This window comes from Mastacembelus armatus, chromosome 11, assembly GCF_900324485.2.
Source record: "Mastacembelus armatus chromosome 11, fMasArm1.2, whole genome shotgun sequence".
Taxonomy (NCBI): Eukaryota; Metazoa; Chordata; class Actinopteri; order Synbranchiformes; family Mastacembelidae; genus Mastacembelus; species Mastacembelus armatus.
In genome coordinates, this window is record NC_046643.1 from 13,223,730 (window position 1) to 13,249,010 (window position 25,281).

At 39.4% G+C, this 25,281-nt stretch overlaps 1 protein-coding gene and 1 long non-coding RNA gene across 2 annotated transcripts in view; both read right to left on the minus strand.

Annotated features, from left to right (window-relative positions):
- tshz1 (teashirt zinc finger homeobox 1) overlaps positions 1-8,637 on the minus strand; it is a 28,172-nt gene extending 19,535 nt beyond the window's left edge. Inside the window, exons 1-2 of the mRNA XM_026300681.1 lie at positions 8,353-8,637; positions 7,495-8,164 (exon numbers count right to left, since the gene is read on the minus strand). Of these exons, the coding sequence (XP_026156466.1) occupies positions 7,495-7,534 (40 nt within the window). The 5' untranslated portion in view covers positions 7,535-8,164; positions 8,353-8,637. The remainder of the gene's footprint in view (positions 1-7,494; positions 8,165-8,352) is intronic.
- Positions 8,638-11,027: 2,390 nt separating this feature from the next.
- Positions 11,028-25,281, minus strand: part of LOC113126588 (uncharacterized) — a 107,734-nt gene continuing 93,480 nt past the window's right edge. Inside the window, exons 2-3 of the long non-coding RNA XR_003295321.1 lie at positions 11,164-11,243; positions 11,028-11,086 (exon numbers count right to left, since the gene is read on the minus strand). This is a non-coding gene — a long non-coding RNA (uncharacterized LOC113126588). The remainder of the gene's footprint in view (positions 11,087-11,163; positions 11,244-25,281) is intronic.

Sequence of the window (25,281 nt, forward strand, 5' to 3'; positions counted from 1 at the left end):
ACAATGATATAAAATAAAAAGCAATACATTGTTATATTGTAGAAGCTGGAACCACAAAATGTTTGGCTAAAACGAACAAAGTCGTTGCCAATTCATTTTCTGTAAGTTGACTAATCAATTAATCGACCACTCCTTTCAACTCTATCTGACATTGCCAACACATTATATATCATGTTAAGTGCTTGCAATAGAGCAATCCTTAAAGCACAAGATGACAGGTTTTCTCAAATTCAAAATGTACAGTCCTGTTGTTGGAATAATGGGGTCAAAAAGGGAGTCATATCATGTTTAACTTAAAAACATGAAATACACTTCCATTTGCTGAGTCCCATGGAGGAGAATGTCTTATTTTGTGATATGATATAAAACAAAATTGTATTTCACTTTCCCAGAATAACATGACAGTTCAGTTACCAAAGAAATCTCTATAACCTGACTCATTTAGAAACAGATTATTTAATTTCTTAAATAGTCCCTCCTGAGACAAGTTCAAGGACTAAACTTTGATAATCAAGAATAAAATGTGTGAGCCTTTTTGTCCCTATATGTGTACATGGCTCCAAGGATAAAATATATCTACCTGACAACAGCAGAGCAAGTGTATGTGCTAGTGCACAGGCACATATAATCAGCAGCTAATAACAACAAGGTGGGAGTCGCTGTGCTACCATAAATCAATGGGCAAAATAATTGCTAATACCTAAAATCGATCGGCGGGCACACTGATATCGATTAGCGTGCCCACCATGCACTCATTTTCTGGGGCGATTGTGGCTAAGCGCTAACGCGGTGACAAGGGTAAAGTGTTATTTCTCAGAAAGGCACACAGTCAGACAGCTGGGCAGGAAAAAAAAAAGACTGGAGGGCCTCAGCAGTAATTCTTAATTGACACCTGTCAGAGCGCAGGCAGCAGTCACAGCTGCAGCAGGAGAACGTCTACCCAAGCCCTGTTCATATGTCACTTTTAATACCTTGTCTTCACAGGCTCTCTTTCTCTCCCTCTGTTTTCTTCTTACCCTCTGTTTCCCTCACCCACATCCTCTCTTACTTCTTGCTTCGACCCAGGTGTTCAAGGCTGGTTAACAGAAGCAACACAACCTCAAGGCTGGGTAGTACAAGGCCTCCAGTGGCAACTCACTCACCTCACCACTGTCTTTAAAGTTTCGTTTGTGGATCAAAGGCAGTTTTTCAGACTTAGCTTAACCAGCTGAGCACTTGACTCGAGCATCGGCAATAACAAGGAGCAAGAAATTCAATAAAAAGGACTACTGAAGGTAATTTACACTTCACTGTGCCTGCTATGGTGGTCGAGTACAGTACCTCTAGTCTTATCTCTAGTTCGATCACCATGATTACCACAACAGGAACTTTCTCAGTGGCTATTTCTTAGATAACCTGAGCTAAATGTAGAACCTGACACCTGAAGGAGTCCTTTGGCTCTGGACAAATGTGATCACAACAACCAACACCCGCTTACACTGTTTCTACAACAACAGTATACTGTGTGGTTATAGTGCATCAATGAAACAAAGCCACACACAATGCATACAATGTAATGTTATGCTGTAACTGATAACTAGAAGCAAAATCAGCATTTATACTAACATACATATTTTCTGTATGCCAAAGGAAAAAAATATGAGAAAACACATAGCACAATGTTTATCCTGCAGGTGATGTAATACAGGAGCTCCCCCAGAGCACACACTGGCCTCTGAGTGGACCACCCCGTCTTCTTGCCTTAAATCATGACTTGCTATTTTCCCCTTTGTGTTCTGCATCTTTTTCATTTTTCCACACTTAGCCTCATTCCCTTTGTCTCACTTGCAGCTTAAGCTGTTAAAATTATTACAGAAAGTGTTAGTTCAGCATTTGTTTGAAGAAGCATATACTGCTGGCTCACTTCAAGTATCTGATTGCCCACAATTCATTGCTACTGCCTACAAAGACGATAGAATATTGTAAAATTTGCAGCTTTAAGCATAGTTTCACTTGCCTAAAGTCATATTTAATAACTACAACTTAGTTTCCTCACATGAAAAATCTTTTGAAATATTTTTTTTTAATCCTCATTGCAAAGTATATACACATACAACTACATGTGTGTTTTGAAATCTTTGTTTTAAGGGTGTGCTTGTGCATATGAGGCTATAGAACACATTTCTTTTAATGCCAGCCTTTGATTTCACTTGCTTTCTTTTTCACCTAAATGGCCACATTACTCAATCAACAGGACAACTTTGCCAATTCAGTGTGCATGTTTCACAATAATTAGCAACCGGTGCACTAAACCCCTCAAGGACAGTCATGTGGATGATTTCATTCTTGTTATTATTCCTGTTATTATCTTACAGTCCCAATGTGCATTGTGGCTTTTGTTGTGCAGCTGTTTTGAGTTATAGCCAAGATATCTTTGTGAATGGAAAACAGCCATACTGAAAATCAGAGACAATACTGTAAATAGATTCAGGATGTATTTAAGACTGAGGATGCCAGTGAGTTTTATTCCTGTAAAAATGACCTTGCTTTCCTTATTCCTTTGTCAAGGAACCCTGTGTTATGCTTGAACGAAAATCCAGGTTTTCCTGCTTCCTCTGAACCTCATTAAGCTCGGGGATAGTTTTACCTCAGTGCCACAGCGCTGAATGCCTTTACATCGTCACCCCGTTGGTGAGCCTAATTCCCACATATTTTCAATTCAACCCTCTCTTTTCCATGAGAGCAGTCATCGATCTTCATTTGTCACTTAACCTCCATGAAGATGAGGACAGAGAGTAGTTGTGTGAGTGTGCGCATTAGTGTGTCTCTTTGATTTCCTAAAGGCCTACTGGCTCTGACACCACATGCAAATGAAACTAGTGTGTAGTGTTGTGTGGGATAGCATATATATCCACTCCTTCACTCAATGTCACCTGTTAATGACACTTTACATACACTACCTTATCACCAGATCAGAATATTTCACACACACAAGGTTGCACAAACTCCTCATTTTGCTCAGTGATGCAAAGTCGCACAGACACACATAAACACACCGACCTGTTCTCATCTGTAGTTTTCACATCAAATATTTTTCCCCCCCACAGAGCAGCTTCAAATCCTGACAAATGTCATTAAATACTTTATCAGAAGCTGTCCTGATAAAGCCAGCACAAGGTTTTAATAGTCATCTGTTGGTGCTGGCATCTTAGTTGACAAGTGCCGTGAGCTAAATTTCTGCAGAGGAAATACAATGCAAAGTAACAACAAAATGTATTAACGCTGCTCGGCTTATAACTTTGTTCCTGTTCTATCAAACCAAAAAGCTGTTATCAGAAAGATCAGAGGGAAAAAGAAAGTATTAAAAGAAAACCATTCAGGGGAAGCCACATTCACATTCTTAAATTACCTACACAGTATGCATATACTATTTCATGTACTAGCAATAAGTACGCATCCAAACCTTAACTATTCATAACCTTGTGATTGTGTCCAGCACAGCGCTGGCTTTACAACTCACATTTCAATATGTCAGATCACACTGCAGTCAACCTTTGCTGTAGAGTTTACAGTGGAATAACTGTGTGTAGGGATATAAGAAGTGGCTAACACCGAGTTGATTATATCAAGGCAGCTTGCAGACTTGACACCTTGCTGAATTTGTCAGCATTAATCATTGGGGCCCTGTCACTGATCCGTCAGCTACCTGGATAATTAGGGACCACGGCTAATGATGCCGTCAGGAAGAAGAAACCCCCACCCTCCCACCCTCAAGTCATAATTAAGAGACTCCTTTTGCATTGAGGTAGCGGTAGTGGCAGTAAAGAGGAATCTGTTGAGAAAAGAAAGCAGCCGTTGATGTCAGTATAGGCGCTTACGAGGCAAGGCACTTCTATCTGTGCATCCTGTTCACTCAGTGTGCACCTCATTGTGGCTTCAATCTGGACAAATGTTGCAGAGTGCTCTAATTAAACATGTGCTGAGCTAAGCTACAGTATGGAGACAGGTCATTAAAATGCAGCTTGTTTATATGAGCCAATGGATGATACATATTAAAGAAATGAACAGTATCCATAGTCTGAACACTTGATTTATGTTTACAGCATTTGATTAGTGGCATCAGCATTTGAGTAGCCAGCTACCTACAGTAACAATTCTATCAATGGAGCAGACAAAGACAATTCAAACTAATTATGATCTACACATGTGAAGAAACACATTTCCACATGATCACGTCTGACAGTACCACAGCAAGACCTTAAACTAATTCTCTGCCAGTATAGAAACTGGGAAAACGTAGGATCAAATATTGCTAAACATTTACAGTTGAGAGTGAAAGGAAAGTCAATGACCTAATTTGCCCTAAGTACCAGAGTATAAATGTGTAATTCCTCTTATACTCATGGACCTATATCCTGGTCCATCCCACTGTGGGTGTGCTCCACCTCTTCCTCAGTAAAACTGGATGTTGGGCAAAATAGGTAGTAAAAAAAAATGTTATTTTTTGCAGCTATAGCCTTTTAACTCTTATGGAAATAAATATACGCATAATACACAGTGTCAGACGATAATCACAATGACATGTTGAATGATTAGTTGACAGATTCATTACTTAGAGTGACAGTGTTTGATTTAAGATACTGTCACTGGCAAACTAAAAGCAAGAGCAGACGTGCAGCAATACCATTAATTTCCCAACAGCAATCAAAACAGTGACCTCAGGTGTCAAGGCAAATAGAGAATGATGGCTTCTTTGTAAATTTTATATACAGTATCTCACATCTACTAATTAAACTAATTACTGCTCATCTAGCTGTAATGTGTACAGTATGTTGCTATATTTAAACACGATTACTTATGTTTATTTTAAACAAGAATGAAATTAGGTGTCATAAATTAAGTGTCAAAGGGTACATGTTGTAATCACTTGATTACAGTCGGTACTATCAAACTCTTTAACGTGCCCTATTCTCTGGATACAAAGCATCAAATTCTCGCGCCTAAGATCAACCAATCAATGTTTAGCATTTTTAGTTTGTTAATGATTAATTGGCTCAATAGTTGCCGATTAATTTTATGTTAGTCGGCTAATAAACTAATTGCTTCAGTGATTTCTTTGATTAGATAAGATATTAAACCCATATTAGAAAAAAAGAAGCAAAACTTTTTCACTTCATATTACATTTCTATTCTCATCTTGATTATCATTACTTGATATGATGGCATTGTTTACTTTTCATTAATTACCTGAGTTCCTGTGACAAAATAATTTAAACCCACTTCACTTCAGTGAGAGAAGACAAACCAAGAAGAAGAAGAAGAAAAAAACAAAACAAAACAAAAAACTGAAATGACGACAAATTACTGCAGCAAAAGTCTCTGCTGCTCAAATTGCACTGCACTGAACTCAACTGCCAAAACTAACAGATGCAGTAATGTGGTTCCAAATGAAAGAACACTGATGTATTGTCACTGGTCATAAACTAGATAGGGTACAGCGCCATTACAGGGTCTAAAATCATCACTGTGACTGATGAAACAGAGCCCATTTGAAATGGCATACAAAGAGCCATTGAAACCTCTCTCTCTCTCTCTCTCTGAGGAGCGTCTGCAACGTTTTGTTTTACTGCAACTCCAAAGTGACAAATTTGGGTTGTGGAAATATCTGGTAATGCATTGTAAAAATAGTTCATGTTTATAGGTGTGTACGCTGCTTCAGAGAGAACGCAGTCACACACATACACACACATTAGCGGAGGTGTTGAGCTTTCTGGATTGCCCATATGTCAAGCACAGGAAATAATGTAGAGACAAAGCCTGCCAAGTTTGGATTGACCATTACTGTCTGTGATGTATGTGTCTGTCTCAAAACCTGACAATTAAATCAATATTCAAAAGCTGAGCTGAAATGGGGCCACTTCAGAGCTCAGTCTGCACTGAACACTGAAAAACAACAAAATAACACTTTCTCTCTCTCTCTCTCTCTTTTGGGGATTTCACCAACATTTGTGGCAGAGGTATAAACTGACACTCTTCATTTTCCACAGACTTGTTCTTCAAACACTTTTCTCTCTATCCATCACCAAAGCCTCACGTCAATTAGAAATTACAGCCCCACCAAGTTCAAAGTCTTTCAGTCACAACCTTGATTAAGTCTGCTTAACCTCACATTTCCACCGCCTGCTTAACATTCTACAGCTGTTTTATTCTGCTTTGGTCATTACTGCACCAACTTCAAAGCTCCTCTTTTCTCGTCATTTGGAAATGCATGTCAATCACACACATATTCCAGGGACATCAAATGGATTCGGGCAAACATAGCATTCTCTGGCACAACAGCCTGTGTCTGGTCAACTTAAAGACAACATGTAGGCCTGACTGTCACAGGGCAAAATAGCAGATGGCTAATTAATAGCAACTGTATTATAAACTGGATGTATACCTAATTTAGATCAATACTGTTCCTATGTTGACCTGCACAGCTGCATAGTTTGAAGTTTGTGGTGCCCAGCAGTGATTTTGTACACTTTGTTTATTATTCTTATTTTCATGTTTGGTCCTAGATACATAGAATTTTGCTGAGAAAACTCAGCATCTTCAACATCAGGTCAAGAGCCTGAAGTGACCATTAGAGGTAACCTCCACACTACACCCAGCAGCGTTTAGGACTATTTCTGTATGAGATGCCTCTGTGTGATCTCGCTACGCCCCAGCACTCCTCCTCCCTTGTTCCCTCCCCCTTGGGTATTAATCGCAAAGTATTTATCCCGCTTGAGAACTTTTCTTTCAATTTGTCTTTTCTTTGCTCCTCGGCGGGGGCAAAAAGTTATCCTTTGAGGGAGTGCAGCTGCCGGGTGCATGCGTGTCCCGGTGGTGAATGATTTACTGATGTTTATCAGGAATGAATAGATCAAAGGCAGTCGCATGACAGGCGATCAATCAAGCATCAAATCAAGGATGGCAATCCCAGAGCGGAACACAAGCTGAAAATACGCCACTTTTCTTTCTTTTACTGGCACTAACACATCAAACACGGTAGTCTGTAAAAATGAGATAAGATGAGGTTTGTTTGGAGAACTTGGATGTTGGCAACCTTAGCCGAGGATCAGCTTTAAGGCGTTGGGAACTTAACTGCAGCTGAGCGCAGTCGTTTTTGCAGGCAACACTGGCACTGAACATACGCGTAAAGGCAACGATACTGTTCACCCCAGATAGATTAGCAAGAATAAACTTACTGCGGGTTAGTGAAATGTTTACAAAAAAAAAAAAAAAAAGTCAGAGTCTTACCCAGACTTTACCAGCTTTGCTCCAAACACACTTTACTGACTAATGAAGTCTAGTGTTTATGAAATGTCCTTGTATGGCGTCCTGAATCAGGCCTGTATAAACTTATCTGCATGTGTACAGATTCCTGGCTACTCTTTCTGGCTGTATGGGGGGGGGGGGGGGGGGGGGGGGGGAATAAAGTGTGTGTTTCTAATCGGGGGGGCGTTTGTTTGCAGAGCCGGGGCTTACCTGCTGACCGCCGCGGTGCTTGCTGCTTTCTCCTCGGCATGCTGCTGCGAGACTTTCCGCTTGACTTTTCATGCAGAGATCAAAATAGCGGACACGCTGGAGAGGAAACCGGTGCAACGGGAGGAAATGAAAGCCAGCAGCGTTTCCTCAGTTCTTCAGCTGGATGATAGAGGCTGATTAAAGAGTAGATCCCTCGCAGGGTAAAGAAGTCTTTTTTTTTTTTTTTAAGGCGATGCAAGTGGAGGCACACTCTCTATGCGTCTCTGTTCATTTTATAATCGGTATGTCCGGTGAGAAAAAAAAAATGAAGATTAGAAATAATATACAGCTAAACCGAGTCATCCGTTAACTTCTGACCATCACAGAAACTCGTGGCAGGCTGGCCTGGTTAGAAACTGGCGGAAAAGCTCCGTGCGGATCTTTATCTACCGAGGAGGGATATGGACAGCTGCCCGAGCACCTCGCCGCGTTTCCATCAAAAGAGGTTCCCTACAGCCCCCGCTCGACTATTTCATACCTCTGTTCAGAGCAAAAGTGGAGAAAAACGGGCTCCTCTTCTCGCGGTTGAACTCGCTCGGTGGTGGAGATGAGTCCAAACTGCGCTGTAGTGTTTCTCTCCGTCCGTCCGTCCGTCCAGGTGCCAGCTCCGGTGCCCAACCTCCGCTACTGTCTTTGGGAGGAAATCGAGAAAAGAGAGGAGAGAGTGACACGTTAGCCGGGCTGAGTGTGTGTCAATCAGTCAAGTGGGTGTATGTATGTGTGTGTGTGTGTGTGTGTGTGTGTGCGGAGAAAACCCCGCAGCAATCAGCTCTCTCCCCGTTCTCGCCGAAAACACCCCATGGATAATGAAATACTCACATATGCGCTGTCGGTCCGATTGTCAACATGGACACTTGACGAATTTCTCAGAAACTCGTCAGAAAACACAGCGAGCGGGCGGACCCAACACCTCTGAGCCGCGGACTGAGCGTTATTGTTGTTATTATTCCTGCTTTTGTATTTATTAGTATTTGTTCTTAAAAGCGCAACGAGAGTCCCCGGATATTCTCCGCAGTGAAATGTGCGCACATTGGTGATGCGCGGTGCGTTCAGACAGCTCCCACTGATAGACAGACACATCCAGCTGCCTTTCCGGCCTCTCCTTTACTCCACCCCTCCACAAGCGTCACCCTGACAGTCAGAGCCCACCTGTCAATCTGCTGCTCTAATTGTTCACTGGGATGGCTTTCATTTCAACGCCCTTCTGTCCACACACACACACACGCACGCACGCACGCACACACACACACACACACACACTCAATACAGGAGAGGTGGGTCCTGGTCGTGGACAAACGAGAAGTCGATCTGGAAACTCGCATTAAAAGCACAGAATGAAAAAGTTCATTTGCAGTCCTCGCGGTATGTGTGACAGCTTGAGACTGGATTTATTAGTCAGTGCTGCTGGATTTGACTTATCTGAAGTTAGTGGCGCTACGGAATTAGATGAAGAGAGCAATCATTCTTATCGACAAATGCAGTGGCATCATTCTGCCTCGACATTTATAAAAGATATACACAAATAAGATGAAGGTCCGTCTAAAATCACCAATAATCGCACTGGACCTGTGTTTGTCCTACAACAAGGAGGATAATCTTTTCTACACAGCAACATCAGGTCTGATTACTGAGATTATACCCTGAAACATCAGCCACTGGTAATTCAAGCACACACAGACTGAAACGTGTAACCCCCCCTCTGCATGCCAAAGTTTTAGCCTCAATACAAATTATGTGTAGTCTTATAAACGCACTCTTTGCACTACAGTGTTCAGCTTTGCACTAAATCTATCAAACCCGACGCTATTGTGCTTGTCTTGTTTAGATGGTCTCAGCTGTGCAGTGCGTGACAGCTCTGTGTGTCGAAGTTTGCAGAAATGTGGGGATGCTCGGTGACCTCTTTGGCGGGACAAAGGAGGCTGCAGATCGATTCGTTACACCTTTTTAGTGCGGCTTCTGGTGAAGGGGAGGGGCTCCGAATCCACAAGAGGCTCCATTAACAGCCTACACTCCATCCTAACTATTATCCACCATAAAGTGTTTATAAAGGGCACACAACCTGGATAATGTTGTCTCAAATGAGACGCCACGATATATAGGTTTCATGCAGAAGAGAGAGGGGGGAAAAGTCGAAAGTTTGGTTTTATTTGTGAGTAATAGCCCCGAGGCTGCGCTGATAATCACAACATAACTTTGGATGGCATGAGAAGTGGCTCAGTTCACACTCGACGCGCTTTTCTCCAGTCTGCAGCCGGACTCCAGGACATTATTCACCCAGCACCACCGGCTCCCGTCCGGGCTAATCCCGTAGGTCTGGACCCGGATCATTTACAAGAAACTGGATTACAAACTTTCTACGAACGGTTGGAACCAGCCCGAGTTTAATCAATTCTGGTGAGTTTCTGAATTTAGCCCTCCAAATTGACAGGTAAAACACACACACAAAAGAAAAAAAAAAAAAAAACAGCAGCCGAGAGTGTCCCCTCCTCATTACGCACAGCAGCAGAGCTGCACTCAAGATTTCTGCGTCCTCGCTGTTTTTAAACCGTTTCCAATCTCAAAAACTGATACTCGAAGCAGAGAAGTCCGAGGTCGCTTATTATGTGGTAAAAGAAATACGAAGTACCGCCCCAACATCTGTCTGTCCCTGTCCGTCAAAGCGGCCTTCCCGCTGATTGATGGAGCCGACTTACGTCACTGATATTTCCATCCCAAAGTGTGCGGATAGACAGGAGAGCTGAGCTTCACAAATGACTGGAACTTCTCTTGAAGTACCTTTAAACATACTACATGTATACCTTTAAATATACTACTCAGGCTGAGAGCGTTTAGGTTCAGTTTATTAAATGTACATAAACAGTATTAACAGGCTGACACTATGACTACAGTACGACTCTAACCTTTAGTGCTGAAATTTGGAAGCCTGTGCTGTCTCACTTAACATGATTATAAATCCTGATGTTGACTATTGAGTAAACTGCCTCCATTAGTTTTTCTATGACGTAAATGCAGTACTGTGTTCATAAAGGCTATTACTGCACTATGTCACCCACAAAACATACACATTAAAGGTTGATTGCAATTACATCATGGATGGAGCTGTGAACTGCTTTATGTCTTTTGGGGGATTTTTTTTAATATCCACATTATTTATCTATTTTAGTGATACAGAACAATAAACGAACCATATATACACCTCAAAACGAATGAAGATAAAATATAATTAAATGAGGATAAAATCTTATTATGGTTTTAAACTATTTTATACTTTTACTGCTCATGAACATAAATGTTTTCAGAAAAAAAAATATGGTCAGGGGCAAAACATTAAAAATGAAATAAACCTGTTTTCTGTCAAAATAAAACTATATAGTGTGTTTATGTGTGTGTGTGTGTGTGTGTGTGTTAGTTGGGGTTACAGGTTTTAGGGAGGAAAGAGGCAGCAGTGGAATCACAGCAAAGAAGCTTGTGCAGGATCTGATCCTGGGCCAGCAGGGGGGGACATGTAGTTCAGCAGACAAGGGTAGCAACCATCTCTGCATATCTGAAATATCTGCACACAAGCACACACTTCAATTTACATTCTTATTATTCTTATTATGGTGAAGTTTTTGCCTTAATAGTACTTACTTTCTTATTGTCTCTTCACTGTATGATTTTCTTTATGTCACACTTTTATGGTCCTCTTTTTCTGTTCTCCGTCCTTTCATCTAAGTGGCATATACATACAAAATGACTAATGTATTTTCATTTAAATCAGGCATGCCATCAGCTGTTGGGCTTGTGTTACAGAAACACTTCCATCAAATTACACTGATATTCACTTAAAGTAACACACAAAATTCAACCCTTGCAGGCGAGATGAGGAATATCATATTTGGGAAGTCATACTGGTGTTTTTGTAATCTACAGTATGACCTGATGTCAAACATATAACAGCCTGCCACATGGCTGATCCAAATTGCTTACTACAGTAGTTACACTACCTGTGATGCAACCACTCGTGTACATGTGCATGTATGACAAAAGCCGAGCATAAAAACAACTGTTTCCCACCACCCCCCAGCTCGCATACATGAAGCCTCTTTTCCACATACTGTGGCACAGTGACAGCACGATGACATGTCTTCCTGTTTCCTTGTCTTCTGCATTCACATACTCCCTCACAGCAGGCGAGAACATTCATGTAGTCGTCATGTATATTTACATACATTATTCTCTACTTTCTTTTGTTCCCTAGGTTTGACATGACCATCCAAAGAGAAGCTGTTTTATAAGATCTGCTGGATCATACTGCAAAGGAGTTGCAGGTTGTCAAATCAGGTGAGGGACCCAGGACCCATATGACCAAATAATCGCCAACATACTTTCTTGACATGTAAATACTGCAGGTTTTAATAGTATTGTGTGTTTGTGATCAGGGATTATATACAAGAACAACACACTTATTTAGATATATGATTAAATAACTGCCTGGGTTTTAGTATGTCAGAAATATCAATAATATGTTTGTTTAGTTTTTGTCAGCTTTTATGATTTAAACAATTTCCTCTTGAACTTAGAATTAGAATTCCTATTGAACTAGCCAGTATTTTGTATTTGGATCTTTTTCTGTATGCCACGCAACAATTCAGAAAAATCATTTTCCAAATCTAATGAGCTATTTGTTTAATAAATAAAACCAAAGTCATGCCTTGATTTGCGTGGTCGTGCTTTGTTGAAATCTTGAGACGAAGTCATGATGTGTGACTTACCGGTCACACATGCAACAACGAAAACTATGCAGCTTTACAAAAACAGTTTCAGTGCGTTTGAAAAAGAAGTTTTGGAACCAACACTATACAGATTAATACAGAAATATAATGCTTAGGGATTTTATTGGTTTTATTATGTTTATTTTTCTTTCAGTTATGTTTAAGAATATATTTTGCATCATCACGCTGATGGCAAAGTATAACAACAAAAATCATAATGACTTAAGTATTTAATGCCTACCTCTTAATATTCATAAATAATGAATACTGTGTTGCATATTTGAGCCTGTTTAACTGCCTGAGCTATTTTGCAGCCATAAACCTCTGATCTTAAAAGATTTTGGCTCTTATGGCATGAAAATACAATTACTGCACACTACAAATTTACTGTCAGTGCTCTTTGGTGTTTAGCATGTCTTTCTACAGGTATCTGTGATATAACTTTAGACAAATCTTTTCTTTTATATTTTCATGTAACTTGTGTAAAGACCTCCTACAGTGCTGGGCTTTTAAACTTATTCTTGGAGCAATAAAAGAGAGTGTAATCTCTTCCCTTAGTGCCATTCAAATAAGTGAACATTTGGAACGATGAAGGCTCCCAGCTTATGATAATGCCTCTCTTCATAATCTTGAGTAATCTTCAATCAATGATGGGTCCTATCAGATTCCAGACACTCATTGACAGCCTGAATATAAGAATATATAATAAAAAATTAATAAAGAAGAGGCTCTAAGTTTGACATGAGATATATCTCCACATCTATCAGATAAGACTGCATAATTAAAATGCCAAGTATGAGTATAGTGGGAAAGAAAGAGGGGTTTTGATATTTTATAGAGATTTACTTTTCTATGTGTAGTCTTAAAACCGATATGTTGCTGTAGTCCTGACAATGCAATTAAAGGTTTGTAATCCCCACCTGAGAATTTTTTTTTGATTTTGTCAGTTTGGACAAAGAATGTGATGAAATGGCGTGCAGCACTGACAGATGCAAGTTTCTAAAAGGATTCGTGTCACAGAGGGATTTCAAGGTGTTATTTTATAGTGGCGAGAAAGCTCAAAATCGAACCAAAAGCAAGTGACTTCAGCTTGTTTACATGATCTATGACACAACTGTTCTGAATATATACAGTGCTTCCACCCCTCCCGCCCCAAATATTTTTTTTTCTTTTAAACATGAGCTACATTACATACCACTACAGGCAAAAAACTTTATCTGTGCTTTGAGACAAATAGTGTGACAGCGAGATTTCCTGCTTCCTGGAAAACCCTTACTAAAAATCCTTTCCAAACTCGGCTGAATAAAGTGACATATTTCACGTTTCAAAATACCAGCCTTTCTGACATGCACACTCCTTCCCTCTCCTCCTCCCTTCCCTTTTGTTTTCTTTGACACATGCACTCCAATTAGCATTTTTCAGCCATTAAGGAGGAAAGAGAAGCAGCCAAATGTTTGTCTCACCAAGCTTTTTCCGACAAGATTTTTTTGAGCCCCACTGAAAAAAACAAAACAAAACAACAACATTCAGACAGACTCAATATTATCCTCAATGTTAACATTATCTTCTTCACATAACAATTACCAATAGCTTTGTCTGCGAAACCGATGTGACAACACGGCTACTTGTGATTATGAGAGCAGTTGTCAGTCTGCACTTGCAGCAATTAAAATGGGTTTTTTATGAGAGAACAGAAGCAATGAGGATTATTTTCTGCCTTGGTGACATCCTGTAATCTGTTGAACATTTTCATTTTCTAAATATTTCCATTTTATAGACATATGAATATGCTTCCTTACACAGTACGACTTCCCAACAGAAAAAGCTTCTTATAACCTTGCGATCGTCTCTTGAGGACAACGTGCAAAAACTGTAAGATAATGTTTAGTGAGAGTACAGTTAGGAGTTACGTTTTTTTTCGGTCATCATTTTTGTGTCAAAGTAGAGCATCCTAATCTTCAGCTTTACTCCTAAATGTAAATCTCTGAATCTCAAATTGCACAGGTCCCTTGCTGCAGGTTTTGGCTGCAAAAATTTGTCACTGCTGCTGGTGTGCTGTACATTAAGGGAAGAAAATGCTCTTAAAAAGGTGCTTTTTTGACATTAAAATGACTTGTGTGCACAGCACCAGTCGGTTTGTGTAGTTTGAGGCATATATTTATGAATAGGAACCTTTAATTAGGGCTTGTGTTTCCTCCCTAGTCACATTGAGGGATGGTCCTCGCCGACATTCATTAATGATAATCACCAAGAGCGATGGCATAGCTACAGGCCAAGTCTCAGGGGACCCGACACTTGAAAAGAAGCATTAAATTACACAGAGGGACTCTTTAATTGCAGAAAGGAAAATATATAGCCATCATTGTTAAATATGATCTTTTGTAAGCCTTTACTGGTTCAAGAATTTGTCTAAGGATTTCTTATCACACACTTTCAAATGAATCTAAAGCTATGTCTGCAATCAACTCACCAGAGTCCTCTTTAAAAACACTTGTTTTTATCCCTCTTGGTTTTCTTTAGCAAACCTGCGAATATATGAAAACGACGCACATCAGGATTTTGCCATATATTCAAACTTGACAGGAAACTCAAAAGCAAGTCAGGCTCATGTCCTGACTGGCTGTACATTCACTCTCAAAAAGTTGTTCATGACTTAGAAAAACTATAAGATAGACACCCCTTGTCCTCGGCCTGTCTGAAATGTATAGTTTTTTTTTTTTTAAAGATTGAAATTGTACATTATTTTCACTAGCCTGAAACAAGACTAAAAAAAAAAAACACACATGCCTGATGTGATCAGTACAGATTGGCACCAGCTACTCTATTAAATATGTTTTAGAAAATACACAAACTTTGGAAATCCATTGCTAATACACTCAAAACTATCCAAAAAAATGATTGAAACCGTCACTATTTATTGCACTGCTTAGTTTAAGTAGAAGGAGCCCCTTCCGCCAGTATATGATTAAGTAGGTCAATAATCTCAGCAGGTTTTAAGGGATTTGGTTCCATTAAGGAATCATTTTGGAAATAAACTAAAAATAAAAACTGGAAATACTATACCTTCTATTGTTATTTAGCTATTTTTCTAAATTGCTACGGCTATATAAAAAAAAGAAACGGGAAAAAAACCTATTTCTTACATAAGTTAGTTAATGAAAAGATGTTGATTGAAAAATGAAAAAAGTTGGCCATGAACACACAGACATGAGTATACACACCCAAACTCCTGACCTAATTGCTCAGTCTCACTCAACTAATTAATCACAGCTGACTCAACATGGTGACAAGGTTAGGTAGGTGACATTCTCCAAAAATCTGCTTTTCCACCTCCTCTTTCTCCCATTCCTTTTCTCTTTCTAGCTCTCCTTGTTTCTCTTTCATCTGTCTTTCTCTGCTTATTTCCATTTGTGTTATTTTTTTTTTAGTTCTATCCCATATTTTCTTTTGTTCATATTTTTACCACTTTTCTCTTTGTATTTATCTGCATTTCATTTCCGTATTTTCCTTCTTTCTACCCATTCTTACTTTCCTGTCTTTTAAATATCAAATCATTTCTACTCTAGCTTGAATCTAAATGGAGAGCATAACTTGGCCCACATCTATTTTTACCTGTTATTGGGGGGGTTGGGGGGGGGATTTGCAGAGGTGAGAGTGGGCATGCTGGGAGAGAAGAAGGTTAGGGGCGGGGTCACAATGCTCCATTAATCAAAAAGAATGACACTCATGTTGTCCCTGACAACCATCCTGCCACCCGTACGTCTTTTCCCCACCTCCTCCTCCATCCCACTCAGACAGGACAACTTTAGTGATGGGGTGGGAGAAGAGAGAAGAGGTGGTGGTGAGGGTGGGGTGAGCGAACTTTATTAATCAAGCATCTCAGATTAATTGTTATGAAGTGTCACCCATAAATTCTCCATTTGGATTTAATAATCTTGGAGGTAGACTTAACAATCTCTGTCGTGATTTGAGTTTTATTGAAGAGGCTGCAAAGAAAGAGAGCGACAGAGGGAGAGAGATGCGGTGACACAAATAGCTTCTCAGCGGACAGTCCCTCTCCGCATGACAGTTATGAAATACAATTATCAGCGAGATCTGCTTAAGAATTCATCAACTGCAACCCGGCCTTCCAAGGAGAGAAGGGAAAAAAAAAAAAAAAAAAAAAAAATCCTACATACAAAGCAAGTCTTAACTGATAAGACTTCTCTTTTTCCTGTAGCCCTTAAACTATCATTTCAATTTTTCTCTGTCTCACACATGTTAAGTCACTGTAAAGGTATGGTACGCATTGCTTTGAAAATGCTCTATGCATTATATTAAATCATAAATCATTAGGTAATCAGGGAATATGGTAAATGACATACCACATGCAAATCAGAGATACTGAGTAGTTTGTTTGAAATGTATTACCCGTTGGTTTGCATCAGGGTCAATAATAGCAGTTAATCTCCTCATGCAGTGAAAATATACTGTCACTGAATTGTACAAAACCCTGTCAGCTCTCAGAAGTAACAGAATCATAAAACGCAAATGATTTCAATCAACTGTCGTCTAATTGCAGCCATATCTTTTGAAATGAACGAAGAGCGGCCACTATGTAGGTTGACAGTATGCATAAAATTAGCATAGTTTTGCATATTGCAATGCCATTAATGTTAGTTTTATTGGAGGCTTGGGTTTTCCTGCTTTTTTAGTATGTTGGCATTGTCTTAAAGGAACAAGAACAAAACAGTCCAGATGAGTCCAGCTATAGAAATGGTTTAACTAAGCAATGGTTTGCTAAGACACTTTAACAAAATGGAGCTAATTTGTACATTAAAGGGCAGTCTGGCCTTGTTTCTATCTTAAAACCTTATTGTCTGATCTGGGAAGCTATTTCCTGAGAAAAGTAATCTGTCCAGTTTGGATGGGTTGACAAAAGACAGATCTGAGGAATAGAAAAAGACTCAGTCTTTGTTCAGAATAATAATGGAAAGTCTTAATGTGACAATTTTGGTGAAATGCTGGAGAAGCTTGTTAAGCATGTGCCTTTAACCACACATTCCCCTGTGCCAGATATTGTCCTGATCAATGACGCCTGGCTCTGTGAAAAACTACGATAGCTAGATCCGCTGTAAATGTTTTAGCTACCGGCACTGCTTCATCTGCCGTTACCCACATTGAAGCCAATCCCTCACTGACACTACCATCATGGCCTCAGCCTGGTGAAATCCAAGCCCATCTTCTCCCATTAGTGAATGCAGTTGTCTGCTAGTGATGTGTGACTTCTGAACAATTCATTCTTTTCAAGTTTATCTGTTTTAGTGGGTCGGAAACACTAATTCAATGAGATGGTGGAGAAATTCTCAAATAATGTTGTGACACTTGAGCACTGCAGGAGACCGGACCAGAGGCAACCCCTCAGTGTGTTTACATGCACTGTGATAACATGATTAGGACCAGAGGAAAGCAACACAAATTACTACAACTGTCATGTTTACTCTTTAACCCAGTTATATTATATGAATTAAGGTCGCAGTCAGGGTATGCAAAACCTGATTAACGAAGCTTGATTACTCATCAATCTTTCATTCGCTCTTGTCACTTAAACTCTTTATCAATAGAGTGCATGCAGATTGGATTGTGTGAAGTACTGTGTTTGAAATACAGGCTTTGGGAAGACAACATAGCAGTTTTCATGCTGCAACTAATGCTGCAATTAATATAGCTAACATTAAGGTGCTCTATGACATAACAAAGCCTCTGCATTACTCTTTACAGTGTTCTCCCTATTGGCCTGTATGTTACAGCACATTCCTTTGGGACCTAGAGAAAAACAGCTTATTAAAGAGGTGACCTCTGTATGCATTACGTAAACTATAACCTCAGCCTGGCTAGTCATGGTAACTGGATTATTTATGATTATTCATGCGCATGCAAATGTATTGATTGCTTCAATCAATCTTATCTGCATTTTCTTTTTCAGCAAAAAAATGTGGAAATAACAAAAATGTGTGTTAATCTTTATTTTATTGTTTCATTTGTTCTAAAATAAGTTTTCTTATACCAAGTTCTTGTACTTGTATGAATACATCAGGGTGGTGAGCGTGGACTACTGTGTTTTGTTTATTGCTGTATAATTTTCCCTTCCGCCCATGTGATTAGAAACCATACGTGGTGTCAACTACAAAGTGGAAACTGTCCTTTTAAGAAAAAGGATAGAAGATTTCAGCCACTTCCTCTGTTTTACCTTCAAGTGACAAAGAAAGCAGAGGAGAATTATTGAGCAACAAAGTCTACAAAACACCTGACTGTGATGAGTAAAAGCTGCTTTTTTTTTTTTTAGTTTCCTACCTCCAGTCCAGGTTTCTTTTAACCTTGATCATGACTGTTACCATGTTTTGTATCCACGACTAAGAGCTAGCTATTAAAATCCAAATGCCGAGCATAAACTAAAAAAGACGTTTTTTCTATCTTCGCGACAGCTGTGTCACATCACTGAGCAGATTTCTTCTTTAACAGGGATTTGTAATGACAAATAAATGATGTTCTGTCAATTGAAAGATAAGATTTAAAAAATACTGTTAAAAAAACATATTTAATTTAACAGGCTTGCAGGTTATAAGCAGACTATTTTCCGACTGTTTTTTCTGTGAATGTTTTACATGTGTACATTCAATTTTATGCTCACACAAAAATCTGTTTTTCTTTGGAGATAAAAATGTTTATAAATCAGCCAATCAATCAAAAACTGTAATCTTGTCGTTCTTCTTGTTAGAAGCATTCACTTACTCAGGTTTTATGTTGCTCATGTTTTATAAATTAGATTAAAAACAGGTATATTACAGAGGTTGAAATTATTTTTTGCTACAATTCTGCCTCGGCTCACTAGCAAATCAACTGCCTTAATAAAATTTGACAAAAGATTTTCCATATGGAATAAAAAAATAAAAAGATAAATAAAATGTCCAACTGCCCATCCCACTGTACCCCCCCCTCCGTTCACTGTCTACCCCAATGGTCAAGGACACCCATATCAGTGGACGCCAGGGTAGGCCCCATACATCAGAAGGCTATGTGTAATGGAATCAACCGGTGACAATGATCATCAGTGCTGCAAACAATAGCCCATAAACATCCCCTGACAAGTGGTCAAATGCGAGAATAGCGAGGCGGAGGATGGGCGAGGTTTTGAGGGATTGCATGTGAGCGCATGTGTGTATTTATGTGTGTGTCCTTATGTGTGAGTCAGTCCGACAGAGAGAGAGAGAGAGAGAGAGAGAGAGAGAGAGGCTGTAACGTGAGGTGAAACGGTGCTGCAGTGTAGCAGAGAAATGGTGAGGAAGATATCTCCCCTGGGATGATATGGAGGGCCAACACGCTACCTCTGAAAACAAATGTCCCCTGCGGGTCGGAGTTCAACCATTCCTCAGCTCATTCTAAGAGCTGCTTCCTATACAGACTCTCTATCTTCCTTTTTCTTGCTCCTTTAAGATAAGTTTTTTTTATGTGAGCTTTGTTTTTATTAGATAACTTGTAGCAGTGAAGGCCAAGGAAAGTAGATTTACACAGCTTTGTATTGAAAATTATCATTCAATATAGGAAACTGCATGAAAACTTCTAACCTGAATACAAGTTCAAGTCTAAAACTGCTTGTAAAGTGTGTCCAATCACTGTTTCCCTTCCTCTCAGTCAGCGTTAAATAGAACCTAATTAGAGATAAGTTGAGGATTTTAAAGAAGGCAGAAAGTAGTTTTTTTTTCCCCCTTCATCTTAACTTTTCATTGCGAGGAGTATTTGTTGCATTTGTCAAGCTGGGTGTTTCGTCACTCCATTTATTTGTCAGCTGGTTTCGCTCTCTGCAACACACTGTCTGTCACCCGCACATGTACACACACCAGTTTAATTAGCCACCATTTGTCTCAGCTTTCCCTCTTTTCCACTGTTTATCCAAACGTCAGGAATGTCACTGCCCAATTAGCACAATGAAATATTTTGGCCTTCTCTAGCACTTGGAACAGTGCAAACCAAGTGGGATGTTTGCTCGTAGTTCAAGGACTGGTGTTTTGCATCCATGTGTCACTGTGTGTCGAGGTGTGAGGAAGGGTTAAAACGAAAAAAGAAAAAAGAAACGGTGCATGAGAAAGCACAGCGGGGGGGGGGGGGGGGGGGGGGTTGTGTGGCGATGACATTTTTTTTTGTTGTTTTTTCTGTCATTAGGTCAATATTACTTGTAGAATGTTATTTCAGGCTCACACAGAAGATGGCTGGTATTGGCACAAAACATGTGATAGAGAGAATCATTATTTTATATTTCGTCATTAGCAGCAGGTTAAATTGACCCTAAGATCAGCTCACTTCAAAAATCCAGAAATCCAGGGCAACAGCTGGATAATGGGTTTGCAGTGATTTGCTAATTATCTTCGGGATTCATGTTAATAACTGGTGAGGATTTAGCTGAAGTGCACATCTAAGTACTCTATGCCGTTTACTTGTATCTTGCAGGAAAAAAAAAAAAAAAAAAAAACACCAAAAAGGCAGCTGAGACGATATCATTAACAGTCTCTCCAAATTGAAACAGTCATGAAGAGTGTCTTTAAATGTCTCTGGAAGCTTTTTTGTTAAGTGCAAACGACATCTCGCTCATTTTGCTGGTGGCTACATGACTGATGTGTTGAATAAGACAGTCCGTTTTGACGCTTTTGAAGGCTCCGGGTTTGAAGTATATGATTCTGAAGTGCCAGCATATGCTTAGTGAGATAAGTAATTTGACACACAGACATCACAGCGTGCAAATCTTTCGTCTGGCTGCCTAGAGTGTCCACGTCGGGCGCTTTTTCAAGAACACTTTACAACTGTCACAACTGACTGTCAGCGTGCAAATGACACACACAAACGAGCTCATTTTGAACACACATTAAGACAGCTGTCAGATCAAATAATATAAATTCATCCAGACTGAAAATACCATTAATTTGATCCCAAACGTTTTAAAAATTAATTTGCTATTTAACAAACATAGAATCCTCCTTTTTGCATCAATTTGTTCATTAGAGTAATTAAATTAGCTCCTCAGCCTCGAGAGTGAAGCTTGATTTAACGCAGAAGTCACTGAAAATAACACAGCAATAGCACAGTCAGATGACAGCAAAGCTTCATCTGCTGTTTTTTTTCGCTCTCTGAATGAGATGCATTTGGCTGAGCTACCTAATACTACAGTATATGTCCATATAAACATATATGTGTGTGGTTGTACATGAACACATGCATTCAGATGCACGCCAGCCAGAGGTCAGAGCTGCAAACGAAGTCGCTGACATTGTGGCACTTCTTTGGCAGCATTGTGCAGGTGTCGTCTGTGCACAGGCTTCTGAATAAATGGATCTGAAATGATTTACCTAGGGTATCTGCCACCTGAGCACAGACACATGCACTTCTTCTTACATGCACACGCACACACACACAAACACCACCACAGACAACACACACACACACACACACACACACACAACATAACAAGCTTCTTCCCTCTTTTTGTGTTATTCACCCAGGTACTGATGCAGAAGTACACAACGGGGAAAAAGAGAAATCTGGCAGAGCAGCATCCTATTGTGTCATCCTTAGTCACATTATCTGACAAATACAGAGATTTACCAGTGTGAGGTATCATACAGTTTGGACCTTTTTTTGTGATGCGAGTTGATTTACACTCATTTGTTCTCAGACATAATGGAAAACATGGCTGAGGTTATGCTAAGAATAGCCAATTCCCTGACCTCAGCTTCTGCAATGATGTCTGCAACATTATCAGCTGAAATAGCCACAATCACATGCTAACAGCAAGAGACGTCTCTATAGAAGCAGCAGCACACAGGACATCTGGCTTAGGGCAAGACATCCGGATCACAGCAGCTGTTGTCACCTACAAGCCACTTGCGATCATCCCTGAGAAGAGTACATCTCTTTGTTTTTGGGAGAAAAGTGTAGTGTGTGTAAATATTCTGTGTGTGTATGTAAAGTGTTGATGCTGTGCAGGCATAAAAACAACTGTATATCAACTTTTGTACTTTTAGTTTGATACTAAGTTGTGGATGTACGTATATAAAGTCATGACAATGCTTATTTAAGGACTAAATGAACAAAAGTGGCACAACACACTGATTCAAAAACTATTTAAAACTGACTTTCAAGGAATCACAATAAGGGATGATACCTGTGAATGATACCTACAGATCATATATTATGCAGTACCAAATTAAGTCAACAATGCAATAAGCAGTTTGAGAGAAGTATTTTGGATACTACTATTTTGGATGCTAAAAATGCAGATAAAAGCCATTTGCTGCCTTTTAAAATTGGTAAATGTCTACAGTCACACGAGTGGGGAAGACAATCTGAAGGAACTTGTTCCAGAACATTTCCTGACAACTTGAAAATCTCATGTAAGTGAAGCTGCCACACTCAAATTCCATTGTACCAGAACGTGGTAGAGAAAGTAGAAGCTGAAAAATTCAAAAGTATAATTTTAGAGTGTACTGTATTCTAGTAATTGACAATATAGTAAACAACAAACATCTAATCAGAAATGTTGTTACAGCGTAGTTGCAGGCACACACACAGTTAACAGTCTCACAGTTCAGCTCTGGCGGGAGAGGTGTTCGCGGCAGATGGGCAAAAAGTTGACACCGGTGCAAAGGAGAAAAACAACAAAGTCAAGAGGTGAAAAACGGCGGCATCAGAGAGACACATCATCATCCCACCTTGCTGACACTCTGTAGGGCTTGACCTTACCAGGCTGCTGGGTTGTCAGAGTGGCCTAATCAAGTAGTAGGCAGGGCTGCCAGACCTGCCCTGGTTTGAGAACATGCACAGCCCTGACTTCATCAGTTTAGCTGATACATGCGCATAAAACGTCACCAGTTCACCTTTCTTCCATGTTCAGTTCAGGAAAAAGTATTGTTTTGACTAATTTTGTTAAAAAAAGCTTTATGGCTTATCTCCAGGTAACATTTGAAAATAAAATAGAAGGTATCTTACCAAATATAAAACATTTGAGTTAGTGTACTAAGAGAGCTTTATTACAGTGTGCCAAACATACTGTACATGATTTCAGTTATCCTGTACATCTATGAAATATATTACCGTCTCTGCAACGTGAACGAGTGTCCTTTGTATTTTCTACTTACACTGTCTCTCTAAATCATGCACTGTAATTACAGAAAAAAAAAAAAAACTTAATTACAACAGTGAATTCTACCCTCCCCCCCCCCCCACCACACACACACACACACACACACACACACACACACACACACACACACACACACGCATACACACACGCATACACACACAACCTTTGATTTCTTTTAAAATACAGTCCTATTAATACCACTGCCATCCACAAGCCTAATTCAAAGGTGGTGACTAAGAACATGAAACTCATTAGAGTTGTATTAAAAAATATTATTGACCTTTTGTTGGGTGTGTGAGTGGACATCAAACCCAACTTTTAAAAGTCTCCCCCATGTAGAGTGTTGTTAACATATGCTGGTCCTAATAAATTATCTCTGTCACATTATAAAAAAAAAATTAAGCACAACTCTACAATTTTATGAGCCTGTAAAGGTGAAGGCCATGCATATTAAGTTTTTCATGCACCATGAACTTTTGAGGTATGCTACAATAGGTTACATAATTAATTTCTGCAGAGGGCCCTGAGCCATGTATTTTAGACATTTTCCTCATTCTTAAAGCATGATCTTCCTTAGTACTGGAGAATGTTGAACGAAACTCTCCACTTCAATTTTGCAACTAGGTTCAAAGTTCAAATTTATTTTCTTGAATTATCTTGGAAACAGCACAAATGACAGATACAAGAGACAAACCATGTTATAATGAAAAGGTGCAAAAAATTACAAGTAAAAGATCCAAATGTTGCCTCTTATTATCATTATTCACCTGTTGTGAAGATCCTCAGAAAGTTAATAGGTGTAGGTCAATCAATGTCAGCAGTTACATAGAACAGAAGGTGGAGTTAGTATTTCAAGAGTTAAATTATTTTTACGACTGCATCCAACATGACAGACAAAACTATCCAGTGTATAAAGCAGATATACTACACTTAGTCTTACAAATCTCTACCTGCACTTTTAATCAATTTGCATTCAAATGTAGGATGCACAATCTGAGTGCACGGAGGAGATGGCTATTTGCTCTGAGCCCTCATCACATTGTGGTTGTTTACTGAATGTAATCATCTGGTTTACTGATGGAGTAAATTTAAACCTGCATGACATCCTCTGTGTGCATAAGAATGTGAAATCATTTTGCTCCATTTCTTGTGATAATTGGTTTCTGGGGCACTTTTTCATATCTTAACATCACACGCTCGTCTCATCTTTTTGTCAGAGATGTTTTCACGTGAGGAATGTTAACTTTCAGGCTCAAGACTCATTTGAGTTCTTTAACAAGCTCTTAAATCCATTAAACATCTAACAAGGTGATTATGATTGTGATTATTAAAAGATGTGCTGATATTTATCAGCTTACTGCCACTTTTATATACACATCACCCTCAATATTTGTCAAGTAAGTTGGTGACGTTGCTATGCTATACACAGTTTTATTACTTTTCAATACAATCTACCAATTGCGACGGTTGATGGAACATGCCTGCTGTAGTATCCCCTAATTCTTAATTTCATCTCAATACAGGCTCAGGTTTCTTTTCTTATCTTTCTATAAAAAATATCACCAATAAGTCAACATCCTGGGTCCATTCAGCACTAGCATGAACATCTGAAACATGGGCTGACCCAGTGCAGTCAGTAAGCACTCCACGCTCTGACTTACACAGCAGCACCTTTCCATTTGCAAAACCATCCATCCGTGTAGTTTTGTTGACTCTTTGTACACGGACAAACCAAAGACTATTGTTCTCTGGGTATTTGCATCCTGTTGTGATTTTCATTTGAGTCTCAGTGTGTAATACTTGTTAATTTGATAAGCTCAGTCT